The 15,254-nt window shown below is 40.9% G+C and overlaps 1 protein-coding gene across 1 annotated transcript; it reads left to right on the top strand.

Moving 5' to 3' along the window:
- Positions 1 to 3,137: 3,137 nt before the first annotated feature.
- On the top strand, positions 3,138 to 4,514 carry LOC148134722 (putative G protein-coupled receptor 139). The gene is made up of 2 exons (XM_087985344.1): positions 3,138 to 3,207; positions 3,583 to 4,514. Exons 1-2 carry the CDS (start codon positions 3,138 to 3,140, stop codon positions 4,512 to 4,514), a joined length of 1,002 nt encoding a protein of 333 aa, XP_087841470.1.
- Positions 4,515 to 15,254: the final 10,740 nt, after the last annotated feature.

Below are 15,254 nucleotides of genomic sequence, written 5' to 3'. Positions count from 1 at the left end.
ATCATTGCCTCTCTGTAGATGGGCTGTGAATTAGAATTTGCCTTGTCACCTGTTGTTGTGTTGTCCGTAAATTGGGCGAAAGTGCATTCCCTTTCCTTCCTGCAAATCATTAATAAAGATTCAAAAACATGTGTAGTACCAGGGCTGACCCCTGTTGAACCCGTATCAATAAAGATCGCCATTTCTGAAAATAACTCCTGAACACCATTTGCTATTTCCTGCCAAATACCAAATTCTCAAACTATGCCGATATACCTATCTCTGAGACCATGGACACCTGTGTCTTCGCCTTTTTAGCATGGTTCCTTGTGAAACACATTCTGGTAATTTGAACGCTCTGCTTTGACTGTTTCTCTTTCTTTCAATTATGATTTAGGCTTCACCGAAAAGGTCGAAGGAAGTTTTCAGAAATTGATTTAATTTTCTGGAGACACATTAATTTTGCTTGATTAACCTGTGACTTTCCAAGTGGACCGCTATTCTTTAATGAACAGTTGAGTCTGCTGCATTTGTTTTCAACAAGAGATGGTCAGCAGATTGGCTCACGGTTAACAAGGTTTGGTCACGTTCCCGTTTTTTCCCAAAAAGTATGACACATTGGCAGTTTTTGAATCCTCTGGTACTGTTTCCGAATTCAGTTTCTAGAACATAGAACACAGAACTTAGAACAGTACAGCGCAGAACAGGCCCTTCGGCCCTCGATGTTGAGCCGACCTGTGAACTATTCTAAGCTCGTCCCCCTACACTATCCCAAAATCATCCATGTGCTTATCTTTTATTTACTGTTTGCAAAATTAAAACCAATGCACCTACTACATCTGTAGTTACATCTTTTCGAATTCCAGGGTATAATTTATGAGGAAAAGCGCAGCAGGTCAGGCAGCATCCAAGGAGCAGGAGAATCGACGTTTCGGGCATGAGCCCTTCTTCCTGAAGGGAAGAAGGGCTCATGCCCGAAACGTCGATTCTCCTACTCCTTGGATGCTGCCTGACCTGCTGCGCTTTTCCAGCAACACATTTTCAGCTCTGATCTCCAGCATCTGCAGTCCTCATTTTCTCCTGTAATTTATTAGGACCAGGAGATTATATGGCCCAATTAATTTCTCTGACACGACTTCTCTCCTGATGTGTTAATTTTCAATTCCTCCTCTACATTCTTAAACATTAGTAGCTTCATTGTGTTTTCTGAAAGAAACACTGAGATTCATTCAAGTTGCTGTGGTTCTGTTCGCCGAGCTGAAAGTTTTTGTTGCAAACGTTTCGTCCCCTGGCTAGGCGACATCATCAGTGCTTGGGAGCCTCCTGCGAAGCGCTTCTTTGATGTTTCCTCCGGTGTTTATAGTGGTCTGTCCCTGCCACTTCCGGCTGTCAGTTTCAGCTGTCCGCTGTAGTGGTTGGTATATTGGGTCCAGGTCGATGTGTTTGTTGATGGAGTTTGTGGATGAATGCCATGCCTCTAGCAATTCCCTAGCTGTTCTCTGTCTGGCTTGCCCTATGATAGTAGTGTTGTCCCAGTCGAATTCACGTTGCTTGTTGTCTGCGTGTGTGGCGACTAAGGATAGCTGGTCGTGTCGTTTCGTGGCTAGTTGATGTTCATGTATGCGGATTGTTAGCTGTCTTCCTGTTTGTCCTATATAGTGTTTTGTGCAGTCCTTGCATGGTATTTTGTACACTACATTAGTTTTGCTCATGTTGGGTATCGGGTCCTTCGTTCTGGTGAGTTGTTGTCTGAGCGTGGCTGTTGGTTTGTGTGCCGTTATGAGTCCTAGGGGTCGCAGTAGTCTGGCTGTCAGTTCTGAGATGCTCCTGATGTATGGTAGTGTGGCTAGTCCTTTTGGTTGTGGTATGTCCTCGTTCCGTGGTCTTTCCCTTAGGCATCTGTTGATGAAGTTGCGCGGGTATCCGTTTTTGGCGAATACCTTGTATAGGTGTTCCTCCTTCTTTTTGCAGTTCTGGTGTACTGCAGTGTGTTGTGGCCCTTTTGAATAGTGTCCTGATGCAGCTTCGTTTGTGTGTGTTGGGGTGGTTACTTTCATAGTTTAGGACTTGGTCTGTGTGTGTGGCTTTCCTGTATACCCTTGTAGTGAATTCTCCGTCTGGTGTTCTCTGTACCCTCACGTCTAGGAATGGGAGTTGGCTATTCTTTTCCTCTTCTCTCGTGAATCGGATTCCTGTGAGTGTGGCGTTGATGATCCGGTGTGTTTTTTCTATTTCCGTGTTTTTAATGATTACAAACGTGTCATCGACATATCTGACCCAGAGTTTGGGTTGAATTTGTGGTAGGACTGTTTGTTCTAACCTTTGCATAACTGCCTCTGCTATGAGTCCCGAGATTGGTGATCCCATGGGTGTTCCGTTGATTTGTTCGTATATCTGGTTGTTGAATGTGAAGTGTGTTGTGAGGCACATGTCCAGTAGTTTAAGTAGACACGAGCACCCGAACTCCAAATCTTCGCACAAAAGTTGAATTCATTCAAGTGGTCGATGTTCATACCCAGGCTACCAGATGGACTACATCAATTTTCAGCTTGAATACAATGTGTTACTGGTTGGGAGGATGGCATTCTTAGAGTTAAGGAAAATTATTAGTTTTGTTGAAGAGGACGTGGAGAGCAGTCAATCTCCAGGATGGTAATCAATCGTTTAGAATTCACTTGTCCATTAATCACGACTGAGTATTCGATTTCAGAAACTGGACAATGGTTAGACTGTGATGAGCTATGGTATTCATTACTGGAGTAACAATTAGCAATTGGTCAGAGAAGAGCTCAGTCGATAAAGGGATCAAGGACAAAAAACGTGGATGCCAATTTCCAAGGCAAGATTATTTCACACAAAGGAAAGCCGTCTAAATTCAGAAATGAGGTAAAGTTCATGACAATACAATCCAGTGAACAGTGAAGGCAATGGTAGTGAAGTCAACGATGCCAGGTGCAGATTATATTCTATTTAGGATATTATGAAAAAGAAAAGTTTGTTTTAGTTTCACAGGTAAATGTGAGTAGTATCAGTGATGATTTGAGATAATTGCATCTCTAGAGGTCTGATGCATGTATAAATGCACATTACCTTTCCATACCTTGGCCACACACCAGTCACAGACCTTCAGCCTCTGCTGAAGACATTCATTCTCAGAAATGGCAAAACCACCGGTTTTCCTGTTGAAGGAGTTTTACTATCCACTTCTCGCAGCTGTTAGTCTTCCAGGTAAGCCATTCCACCCGTTTGTATTAAATTGATTTTAGTTTTTCCTTGTTAATGCCACATATTGTATGTCTCAGTGCTTCCAGATCAACATCGAGAATCGTGTTAGTGCACTTTTGCCTTTTCCCTTTTTTTCTGGAAGCTTTAGTGGTTTAATAATAATAATTCAAATGAATGTACTCGGAAAATATGTTTGTTGATCTTCAGACAGTCCGAGAATCCCATGTGGAATGAAACAGGAACAGTATGTTAAATGTTTGGGTAAATTTTGCAGTTTACAACTCACTCAGAATGTGTTGAAATGCTCTTAATAAGTATCTTCACCTCTGCTTCAATCATGCATTGCAATATTAATCATCATTTCTGTTTCTCTGACAGCGAACGTGATGACTATTTTAATTCTCCTCCGAGGAAACTGTGGTCTTTCCAAATGCATCTCGGCTTACATGGTGGCCATGGCAACGTCGGATCTAATAGTTATTGTCAATAGTATTATAGTGTATCGTATTTTGAGTTATCACTTCCCATTTTCCTTCTTGTCCCACACACCTGTGTGCAAGCTCATTATATACATGATAACCATCGGTCTGGATCTAACTGTTTGGTTCACCGTTTCCTTCACATTTGACAGATTTGTGGTGATCTGCTGTCAGAAGTTTAAGACCAAACATTGCACTGAAAAAACTGCAATCACAATATTAATAATCGTCTCCGTTCTGACCTTATTAAAGAACATCCCAGTTTTGTTTGCATATGAACCAGTGCAAATCATTAATAAAATTGAATGGGGCTGCCAGTCAAGTGTAACTTTCTTTGCTTCATCTCCCGGAATGGCGTTTGTCTGGGTCTACAGCACCTGGGTTGCTTGGCTTCCATTTCTCCCAATTTTCTTGTTTAATTCTTTAACCATCCACCGTGTTGTCGTGGCGAATAGGACTCGCGTTGGACTCCAGGGTCACAGGACTGAGAGGCAAAGCAATTCAAGAATGGACAAACGGAGGAAGTCCATAATTTTATTGTTTTCGGTATCAGGCAGTTTCATATTGCTTTGGTCGACACACTCTGTGAGTTTGGTCATGACCAGACTGTCACACGGTAATTACTATCGCGGTGACTTTAACACCCCTGAATACATCGCGACTGAAACAGGAAATATGTTGAAGTTGTTGAGTTGTTTCCTGAACCCATGCATTTATGCAGCAACCCAGAACAAATTCAGAGAAGAGCTAAGAAACGTGGGGAAATCTCTATGGAAGAAAACAAAACATTATTTGAAGAAAAGAACAGTGGACATGACAAATGTATTTTAGCCAACTCTCTTTGTAGCTGACCCGGAATTTCACAATGTTACCAACAGAGAATTATTTTGGTCCCTCGGTCTGTGCAGAAACATGCTTTCAGCAGATATTCCTTCGATGTTTGATTGGACATTTGATCTCGATTTTGCATATTTTTAATATTATTTTTGGATGAACGTTTTGCATTGCATGGAAAAAACTATCCGTATTTTCAAAGGTCAATGTTTATTTAAAAATAACATTTGAGGTGACATTTGACGTTTCAACAAATATATCCATTGCGGATTCCCAGATCCAATGTTCCAGTTTAAAATCCCGGTTATGTCTGGAAAAAATACTCAATGATATTGCTGCCGGAAACTCGTGAACTGCCCCGGACTATCTGACAAAGTAACTCATTAAAACGTTATGTATGGCTAAAGAAACACAGAGAAAATGTCCTTCCTTGGTATCCCAGTGATTGTAAAATACTGAAATTTGTTTTTAAAAAACTTGAACACACGTAACCCACAATTTCAATAAATTGATCTCACAGTACACACAGGTATGATGACTAAAATATTCAGTGATGAGTGCACTTAGGAACCGTAGATTCGTGGAAATATCAAAAATATGAGTGATCTTCTACCTCAGTGCTTTTCTTTCTGCATTATTCCTGTACCCCTTCGTCCTTATAGCCCTTACAAATACGCATGTCTACTTCTTGAGCGCATTGATAGATGTGACATCAATTCTGTATTGTGCCAGAGAACTGCACAGAGAAACAAACAGGAAATGTGGAAGAACACAGCATGGCAGGCAGTGTCAGGTGGTGGAGAATTTACCGTTTCGGTGTACTACACAGTCTCTGTTTGAAAACTCTCTCATCATCTCAGTGCTGAACGCTCTACCCTGTGTTCGTAGACTGTGACCCCTGGCTCCAGCTCGCAGTGACACTGGGGGAAACCTGAGCAATTTTTTTTTGTGTCAATCAAATCATGATATTTCTATTAGATTCAACGAGGGGAGAGTTGAGTCACTGTCCAAGCCAGTATTTAATGCCCACTTGTTGTTGTCTGACTGATATTGTCCAGTGCTGTCTTCATATATGTTACCAGAGGAAGGGTATTTAGGTTTGTTCACCTACCTTTCCTCATACAGGTACAATTTCAGTGCACTTATGCTCTCAGTTAATTAGATGGCATAAACATGTAACAGACTCACAGAGTCACACAGCACAGAAGCAGAATGTTCGGTCCAATGAGTTTTTGCCGATCATCATCAGGCAAATGGAAGTCAATCATCAGAAATGATGGAAGTCCCAGGGAAGAGTTGTCTACCAGACAACCGTTAGACGACAGGAAATAGAAACAGAATTAGGAAATTCGGCTCATCCACCATTCGCTCATGGCTGATATGCTTCTGCACGCCATTAGCAGACCTTCTCCCAGTCAGTATTTGTTCAATGTGAATTATCGAAGCTGCCTTCGATTTGACAGTTTCTTTAAGAAATCTCACAGACAATCAAATACTGAAACAACTATTTCAACTTTATAGCACATAGCAAACAAAATGACACCTCTCAAGTCTGCAAGTTCAGTCTGAGAATGGAATTTCACTCTCACCAAGTTAGTGGAGGAATCTCGCTCCGATCTTAAGTAATACTGCCTACCTTTGAATGTGCCTACTGTTTGATTGTTAAACGGTATTGTTCTGTGAACGTCTGAGACTGAGGCATCCTGAGATTGAATTCTTATGCACGTTTCTGTCCATCAAGTTTATGGTGTGAATCTGTGGATGATCTTTTCGAAACGTTCATTCACTTCATTGATCACTGCGATGGAGCCACCATGTATACAGCTTGCTTTCATATCAGAAGTAGCTCCTCTGTTACATTTTCCCTTTGGCATTGAATATCTCTTTGAAGCGCAGCTTGTGGTTCAGTTAATCCCTTTTCCTCACGACATTCTTTCTCCAGACGATCTTATTGAACTGCTCGTCATGAACCAGCGGGTTTTCAAGCAATGTCATCTCCTGTGTCACAGAAAACAGGTAACAAAGGTTGCATCCCAGAAACAGATAATTGCTTTCAATTCCTGTACGACAGTTTGTCAACGTCCCTTAACAAGTTACTTTGGAAAAAAAAGTCCCTTCGAGTAAATTACCCAAATCTACATTTCATTTGGCTGTATATTAAGAAGCCTCACAGCCGAACAAATGCTGAGACTATTCCTTCAACTTCATTGGATATTTACACGAAGCTGTGAGTCCCGATGAGAGCAGGTTAAGCCTCAGAACCTACCTTTGATATTACCCGATTAATGGTGGATTCAGGCTATGATTCCAACCAAGATTGTCTGTCTTTTTGTGTCCATTGATAGACCCATGTGCAGTGTTGTTCTCCAGAGTTCAGCTATCAAAGAATTCTGTTGTGGCCCTATTGTACAGAAATCCATACTTAAGGTCTATAGAGTCATATCACTCTTAATCATTTCGATGGTTTCATTCAAATGATTAATTACTTTTTCAACGTCCTCAAGTCTGCTCTTTGTTTCCTCATAAGAAGTAAGAGCCCTGCTCCTTAATGCATGTTTTTATTCATTTGTAGGATGTCAGCATTTCTGTTTGGCCAGCACTTATTGAACAGCTGTAGTTGACCTTGAGAAGGTGGTGGCTTGCTGCTCGTTTTAACATTTGCATCTCATCTACAGTGGGTTGACCACGATGCTATTAAGGAGGGAATTCCAGGATTTTCACACAGCGAACGAGAAGGAAAGGTGATATATTTCCAAGTCAGCGTTGTGAGTAGCTTGGAGAGGACGCTGAAGGTGGTGGTACTCCCATACATGTGCTGCCCTTGTCTTTCTACATGAAAATGATCAAGGAACGTGATGGCTGAGGAGTTTTGGTGAATTTCTGCAGTTCGTCTTGTCGATAGTATGTACTGCTGTGACTGCGAGCTAGTGGGGGAGGAAGTGGATGCTTGTGCATCAAATACCAAATGCGTGGGCTGCATTGTCCTGGAGAGTGGCCAACTTCTAAACTGTCTTTGGAGCTTTACACATCCAGGCAATTGAAGGGCTTTCATTGGACTCCCGTCTTTTTTTTCCTTGCAGGAAATGTGTTCCAAGATCCACATCTGCTGCCTTTGTGTTATATAGAGGAGAAGGATCACCCTTCTTAGAACAAAAACTGATAAACCAAATGGACAGCGCCAGGCCCTATAATCTGTTAAAAGGACCATGAAAAGAGGTGTCATCACGTTTTTCAGCAACTTCCAGTAGTTAAGTGAAAGAAATCTCTGACACTCATTTTATAATACATAAATACTATTTTATATATCTGACTCGAAAATTGAACAAATTAACTAAACTATTATCATCCCAAACCATTCCTGCATAACTACTATTCACGAGAAAAACACAAGACTGAAATGGTATGCTGTTCTAAGAAATACAATTCCCACACATGCAATAAAAGTATACTGTTGACTCTCTCCAAATTGCAGCCAGGGTACGTGTCTATTTACTGATTTCCTACAGTTTGACAAAAGTCCAAGTATGTGGTCTCTGAATTTCTGAGTCACTAATTTCTCCTTAATTATTTTCAGTGGTCCTCTCACATCATGGTCCAAAGTGAATTCAAATGGACTGAATTTGCTGGGTCTGTTTGTTGCAAAGCGAGTGCAAAAAAGGTATACATGGAATTCCTGTATCCTGATCGTCTGGATAGTCCTGATTATAAACCCTCAACATGCCTTAAAAGCCTGATGCCAGCTTTCTACTGCAACTTTGTGATTACAGATGGCCTGCAGTAGATTTGAATTGTTGTGTCTGTAATTTTCCATAACTTGCCGCAATAATTTGGATGTATATTTCACCCTTGATCTGATTATTTCTTTGTGGGTAGTTTGTATCGAGTGAAAAGCTTGTGTACCACGTCTGCAGTCCGTTTAGCTGTGATATGACGGAATGGAGAGGCCGTTGGAAATCTAGGGGACACGTGCATTGTTGTTGTGAACAAAAGCTAATTCTTATTATTTTTATCATCAGTAGGTATCCTACACAATCAACGTTTTCTCAAATGCACGCATGAGTATTAAAGTTGTTTGTTTTATTACTGCCTGAGATGTATGGAAGGTCGAGAAAAAGTACAACCCCATCATATGCAGTCCAGGCCATGAAAAATGCTTCATAAGTTTTAGCTTGAAGTTTCCTTAAAACTGAATGACCTTGCATGAGTAATTCATGTGCCACATGCAACACCACCTTTCCATAATCCCATGCTAATACAACTTGATGAACCTCTGCCTATTTCTCATCTGCCCGATATATGATGGCTTCTACTTCTTTATCAAGATATCTTTTTAAGATTGCAACATTCTGGAATATACTCAGATTTGTATTTGTCTGTGTACAGTATCTGATACATTTGCTTCAGTTATCCAACTTCCTGTTGTGACTAAGTTAATTGATTTGCACGAACAATATCCGCTTTATCCTCCACTGATCCTATTTCTGATTGAATCACTCGATCAAACATGGCCTCTGATAATTCTACTTCAACTTCCTTATCTGTGTTCTGTAATTTCCGCTCCCGTTTCACCTGGTGGGTTTGTGACCTTGTTATCACAGAGACAAAAGAACTTGATGTTGGAGGCCGAACTTTGCTTTATGAGCCAATTCATAACGATCAGCCATTTCAGCAGCGATTCTTGCCATTACAACCGTCTGCCCTTTCACATGAGCTCTGACTACCTCAGAAACTGAATTTTTGGACTCCTCCAATATGATCGTTTCTCTAAGAGGTCCATGTGTTTGATCCAGTTTTTTTGTCCTTATCCACCGGTCAAATTTTGGTTCTTTGCTCCTTTCAAGCTCAACGTATTTTTGATCAAGGTCCCACTTTACATTTCTGAAATGTTGGATCGTTATTGTGTTGCAGGATCTGGCATTTTCAGTCTGCACAGTGTCGCTTTGGCGTACTCGTTGATCAGGACCATGTCCACTGCTCACCTGCAATGTCGCCGATCCTTGGAACAGCACGTTCTTTTTCACTGGTGCAGACAGAGATATGGGCATCCCAGATCTGCCAATTTTCAAATAAAGGAATGAAAAATCACTGGTCGATTATTATCTGACTTCTAAACGTTGTCGATGCATCGATGTCTGAAACTGAACATTGAACCCCTAAAAGTGTAGACTGCTCAAACTGTGGAGCAGAAAACCACCATACAGACTCAGTTTGGCCAAAGATCTGACTGATGACATAATGATTCTCGACGGAAAATAAGAGAAGTTGATTTGTTCCATGCTTGTGATGCCATTTCCTGTGTTGGGGATATCATTTCCTGTTCTTTTTCTCAGAGGATGATATTTGGATAGAAATCGATGTTTTTGTTGATAGAGTTCCTGTTGGAATGCCATGCTTCTAGGAATCTCGTGAGTGTCTCAGTTTGGCTTGTCCAAGGATGGATATGTTGTCAGAGTCGATGTGGTGACATTCCTCATCTGTATGTAAGGATACTGGCGATAGTGGGTCATGTCTTTTCGTGGCAAGTTGATGTTCATGTATCCTGGAGGCTAGTGTTCTGCCTGTTTGTCCAAAGTAGTATTATGTAAATGACGTACGTCTTGCTTGTTGTCTCACCGGGGGTTTCAAGTTCATTTTAGTGTGTTGGGGGTGGTGGGGGGTTTGTGGGCTACCATAAGACCAAGAGGTTTGAGTAGTCTGGCAGTCGTTCCTGAGATGTGTATGATGAAAGGGAGAGTGGTTAAGGTTTCTGGGAGGGTTTTGTCTGCTGCTCTGTTTTTACTGAGAAATTGATGGACAGTGTTCATTGGCTAACCACTTTTTTATATGCGCTGTATATGTGGTTTTCTTTTAATCTTCGTAGAATATCTGTGCTGCAGTGTGTGGCGGTTCGTTGAAATAATGTTCCAATGCAGCTTCGTTTGTGGGAGAAGAGGAAATAGTGGAGGAAAACCACAATAATGTGCCATTCCTTGATGTCACAGTAGAATGAACAGTCAATGGAGAACTTCAAACCAAGGTCTACAGGAAAACAACACACATGGAACAAATACAGAACTGCAGGAGCAATCTTCCCAACATCCACACGAAGCTGCATTAGAACATTTTCTGAGAAAAAGTATAGGAAATGGCATCACCACAGGAAATGACATTACCTGCCCACGGAGACCCAAGCACATAAGTAGAATGCGGGCCATAATGCCAGTGCTTCACTAGAGGCTCACTGATGATGTTACCTCGTATGGTGATGAAACGTTTAAAAACCAACAAAGCAAGCAAAGTTACATCCAGTAATCTCATAGTGATTGCGGACAGGATCATGAAGGCAATAGTTGACCAGTTCATGCTGCAAAAACAACAAAATAATTCTCTGTCTGGCAATCGACACAGCAACCAAATATTTGCTCCAACGGTTTGAGCTGATAATTCGTTCATATTAAGTCCATAGGTTTGCAGGAAATATAAACTAGAATAGACGATGCTGTTTCCACAGCCGACTCCGACATGCAACAGGAACATGATCGACCCAATGTTGTTCCATTCCTGCATTTTCCCATAATGAATGATTCCCTTCATGATCAGAATATATCTATCTCAGCCTGAAATAGAGCCACAGCTGTCTGTGGCAAGGGGTCCCGAGCCATAATCCTTTGGGTGGCACGGTGGCACAGTGGTTGGCACTGCTGCCTCACAGCGCCAGAGACCCGGGTTCGATTCCCGCCTCAGGCGACTGACTGTGTGGAGTTTGCACATTCTCCCCGTGTCTGCGTGGGCTTCCTCCGGGTGCTCCGGTTTCCTCCCACAGTCCAAAGATGTGCAGGTCAGGTGAATCGGTTATGCGAAATTGCCCGTAATGTTAGACGGGTCGGTGTGGACTTGTTGGGCCGAAGGGCCTGTTCCCACGCTGTAAGTAATCTAATCTAAGATAAACTTGCATCTTCTCTGAGTCTCAAATTGAATTGCCTTCCTTCTGATCCAGTATCATTTGATTCTAGACTCTCCGATGAAGGGAAACCTGTCCTCAGCATTTAGTTGGTCAAGTCCCTTCAGAATTCTACATATTTCGGTGAGTTCACCTCTCATAATTCTAAATATCTAGGAGTAGATTCCGAACTAGTTTAGCTTTTACACAAGCGGAAAATTCACACTCTGGGTTTGAGTGTTTGAAATTTCGAGAACTGGCTTGAAAGAAGTCATATATTTTCTTAAATAAGGAGACGGAAACTGTTCAGAGTACTCCGGATGTGGTCTCACAAACACTTTGCAATATCTATTACGCATTCTTTTCATCCAAACACATTGAAATTTGGCAAAAATTTAATTAGTTTTCCTGATTATCCCTTGCACCTCCCTCTGCGTTTCTCTGTTTCATGCAGAAGTACTCACAAGCATTTATGTGCTGCAGCCTTTTTCCGTTATTTTCATTGAAATAATGTTGCGTTATCTTCCTCTCCCTTTCAACATGAAGAACCTCTCATTGCTTTAGCGTTTTATTACGTTGGGCATTTTCTTTGCCCACTTACTTAATCGATCAGCATCTCTCCGTCGAATGGTTGTACACCTTTTCGGATTTCCCTTGTCATTTGTGGTTGTGTTGTCTGAAAATGTGGCAAAAAGGTGCATTTTCTTCCTTCCTGCAAATCATTAATAAAGGTTATAAAACATTTGTGGTACCAGGACTGACCCTTGTTGAACCCCCAACCATTCAGATCCTCATTTGTAAACGTAACTCCTGAACAGTATTTGCTATTTCCTGCCAAATGCTAAATTCTGAAACTATGCTGACGTGCAACCTCTAATACCATGGACTCTCGTGTCTTATCCTTTTGCACGGTTCCTTGTGAAACGCCTTCTTGTAGTTTGATCACTCTGCTTTGACTGCTTCTCTTTCTTTCGATTATGGTTCAGATCTACTCGAAAAGGTCGAAGGAATTTTTCAGCAACTGTTTTCCTATTTTGGAGCCATGTCGATTCTGCTAGATTAATCTGTGATTTTCCAAGTGGACTGCTACTCGTTACTGAACAGTTGAGTCTGCTACTTTTTAAATTTCAACCAGAGATGTTCAGCTGATCGGTTCATAGTTAAAAAAAAATTGACCACGTTCCCTTTTTGTTAACAAAAGTATTACACGTTGGCCGTTTTAGAATCCTCTGCTACTCTTCCCAAATTCATTGTGTTTTTTGGAAAATTAAAACCAATTCATCTACTGCATCTGTAGCTACATCTTTTCTGATCCCAGCGTGCAATTGATAAGGACCAGGAGATATATAGCCCAATACATTCCTCTGACACAATTTCTCTCGTGATGTGTTGATGTTCACTTCCTCTTCTCTATTCTTAAACATTAGTATCTTCTTTGAAAATAGTACAAGCTGCTTTGTGTTTTGTAAGAGAAACAACCAGATTCATTCAGTGCTCGGTGTTCATACCAAGGCTCGTACATGAACTATTTGATTTCCAAATGGAATAGAATATGTTACTGGCTCGGCTGGTGGCACTCTTAAAGGTAAGGAGGAAAATTATTGGTTTTATTGATTAGGATGTGTAAACGAGTGAACCTCCAAGAGAGTAACCAATTGTTCAGAATTCACTTCTCCATTAATCGCGATTGAGTATGCGATTTCAGAAACTGGGGAATGGTTAGGCTGTGATGAGCCGCCACATGCATTAAGGATGGAACAATTGGCAATTGGCCAGATAAGGCTTTAATCGATGAAGGGATTAATGACAGAAACGTAGATACCAATTCACGAGGCAGGATGATACCATTCAAAGGAAAACTGTCTAAATTCAGACATGAGGTAATCCACATGACAACAAAATCCAATGAATGGAGAAGGAAAGGTATTGGAGTCAACGGTGCCAGGTTCAGTTCATATTTTATTTGAGACATTGTGCAAAAGAAAACTTTGTTTTCATTGCTAAGGTGATTGTGAGTAATGTCAGTGATGATTTGAGGTAATTAACTCTCTTGAGGTCTGATGCATGATTAAATACCTTGGCCACACACCAGCCTCTGCAGAAGGCATTCATTCTCAGAAATGACGAAACCACCGATTGTGCTGTTGAAAGAGATTTACTATCCACTTCTCGCAGCTGTTAGTCTTCCAGGTAAGCCATTCAACCCGTTTGTATTTAATTGATTTTAGTTTTTCCTTGTTAATGGTACTTACTGAATGTCTCAGTGTTACCAGAACAATATCGAGAATCATGTCAGGACACTTTTTCCTATTCCCTTTTTCTGGAAGCAGTACTGGCTTAACAATAACAATTCAACATAAGAGTCGTCTGAAAATATGTTTGCTGCTCTTTAGAGAGTCAGACAATACCACATAGATTGATGACTGGATCAGTGTATTAAATATTTGGGTACATTTCCTATTTTGTAAATCACTCAGAATGTGTTCAAAGTTTCTTTTCCTCTGTTTCAACAATGCATTGCAATATTAATGGTCATTTCTGTTTCTCTGACAGCGAACGTGATGACTATTTTAATTCTCCTCCGAGGAAACTGTGGTCTTTCCAAATGCATCTCGGCTTACATGGTGGCCATGGCAACGTCGGATCTATTGGTTATTATCAATAGTATTATAGTGTATCGTATTTTGAGTTATCACTTCCCATTTTCCTTCTTGTCCCACACACCTGTGTGCAAGCTCACTATATACATGATAACCATCGGTCTGGATCTGACTGTTTGGTTCACCGTTTCCTTCACATTTGACAGATTTGTGGTGATCTGCTGTCAGAAGTTTAAGACCAAACATTGCACTGAAAAAACTGCAATCACAATATTAATAATCGTCTCTGTTCTGACCTTGTTAAAGAACATCCCAGTTTTGTTTGCATATGAACCAGTGCAAATCATTAATCAAATTGAATGGGGCTGCCAGTCAAGTGTAACTTTCATTGCTTCATCTCCCGGAATGGCGTTTGTCTGGTTCTACAGCACCTGGGTTGCTTGGCTTCCATTTCTCCTAATTTTCTTGTTTAATTCTTTAACCATCCACCGTGTTGTCGTGGCAAATAGAACTCGCATTGGACTCCAGGGCCACAGAACTGAGAGGCAAAGCAATTCAAGAATGGACAAACGGAGGAATACCATAATTTTATTATTCTCGGTATCAGGCAGTTTCATATTGCTTTGGTCGACACATTCTGTGAGTTTGGTCTTGACCAGACTGTCACACGGTAATTACTATCGCGGTGACTTCAACAACACTGAATACATCGCGATAGAAACAGGAGGTATGTTGAAGTTGTTGAGTTGTTTCCTGAACCCATGCATTTATGCAGCAACCCAGAACAAATTCAGAGAAGAGCTAAAAAACGTGGGGAAATCTCTATGGAAGAAAACAAAACATTATTTGAAGAAAAGAACAGTGGACATGACAAATGTATTTTAGCCGACTCTCTTTGTAGCTGCCCCTGAATTTCACAATGTTACCAACAGAGAATTATTTTGGTCCCTCGGTCTGTGCAGAAACATGCTTTCAGCAGATATTCCTTCGATGTTTGATTGCACATTTGATCTCGATTTTGCATATTTTTAATATTATTTTTGGTTGAACGTTTTGCATTGCATGGAAAAACTATCCGTATTTTCAAAGGTCAATGTTTATTAAAAAATACCATTAGAGGTGACATTTGACGTTGAAGTAAATACATCCATTGCGGATTCCCAGATCCAATGCTCCAGTTTAAAATCCCGGTTATGTCTGGAAAAAATACTCAATGAT

This window comes from Chiloscyllium plagiosum, unplaced genomic scaffold (assembly GCF_037043375.1).
Source record: "Chiloscyllium plagiosum isolate Xiang-an unplaced genomic scaffold, Cpla_swu_hap1 HiC_scaffold_52, whole genome shotgun sequence".
Lineage (NCBI taxonomy): Eukaryota > Metazoa > Chordata > Chondrichthyes > Orectolobiformes > Hemiscylliidae > Chiloscyllium > Chiloscyllium plagiosum.
Note: the sequence above shows the minus strand (reverse complement) of the source record. Positions and strands in the feature narration are given on the sequence as shown.

Bases quoted from the DNA above. Each gene is read 5' to 3' on its own strand.
- LOC148134722 (XM_087985344.1), top strand. From the start codon at position 3,138: ATGGCAAAACCACCGGTTTTCCTGTTGAAGGAGTTTTACTATCCACTT. The intron at 3,208-3,582 runs GTAAGCCATTCC...TTTCTCTGACAG, and splicing joins CGCAGCTGTTAGTCTTCCAG to CGAACGTGATGACTATTTTA.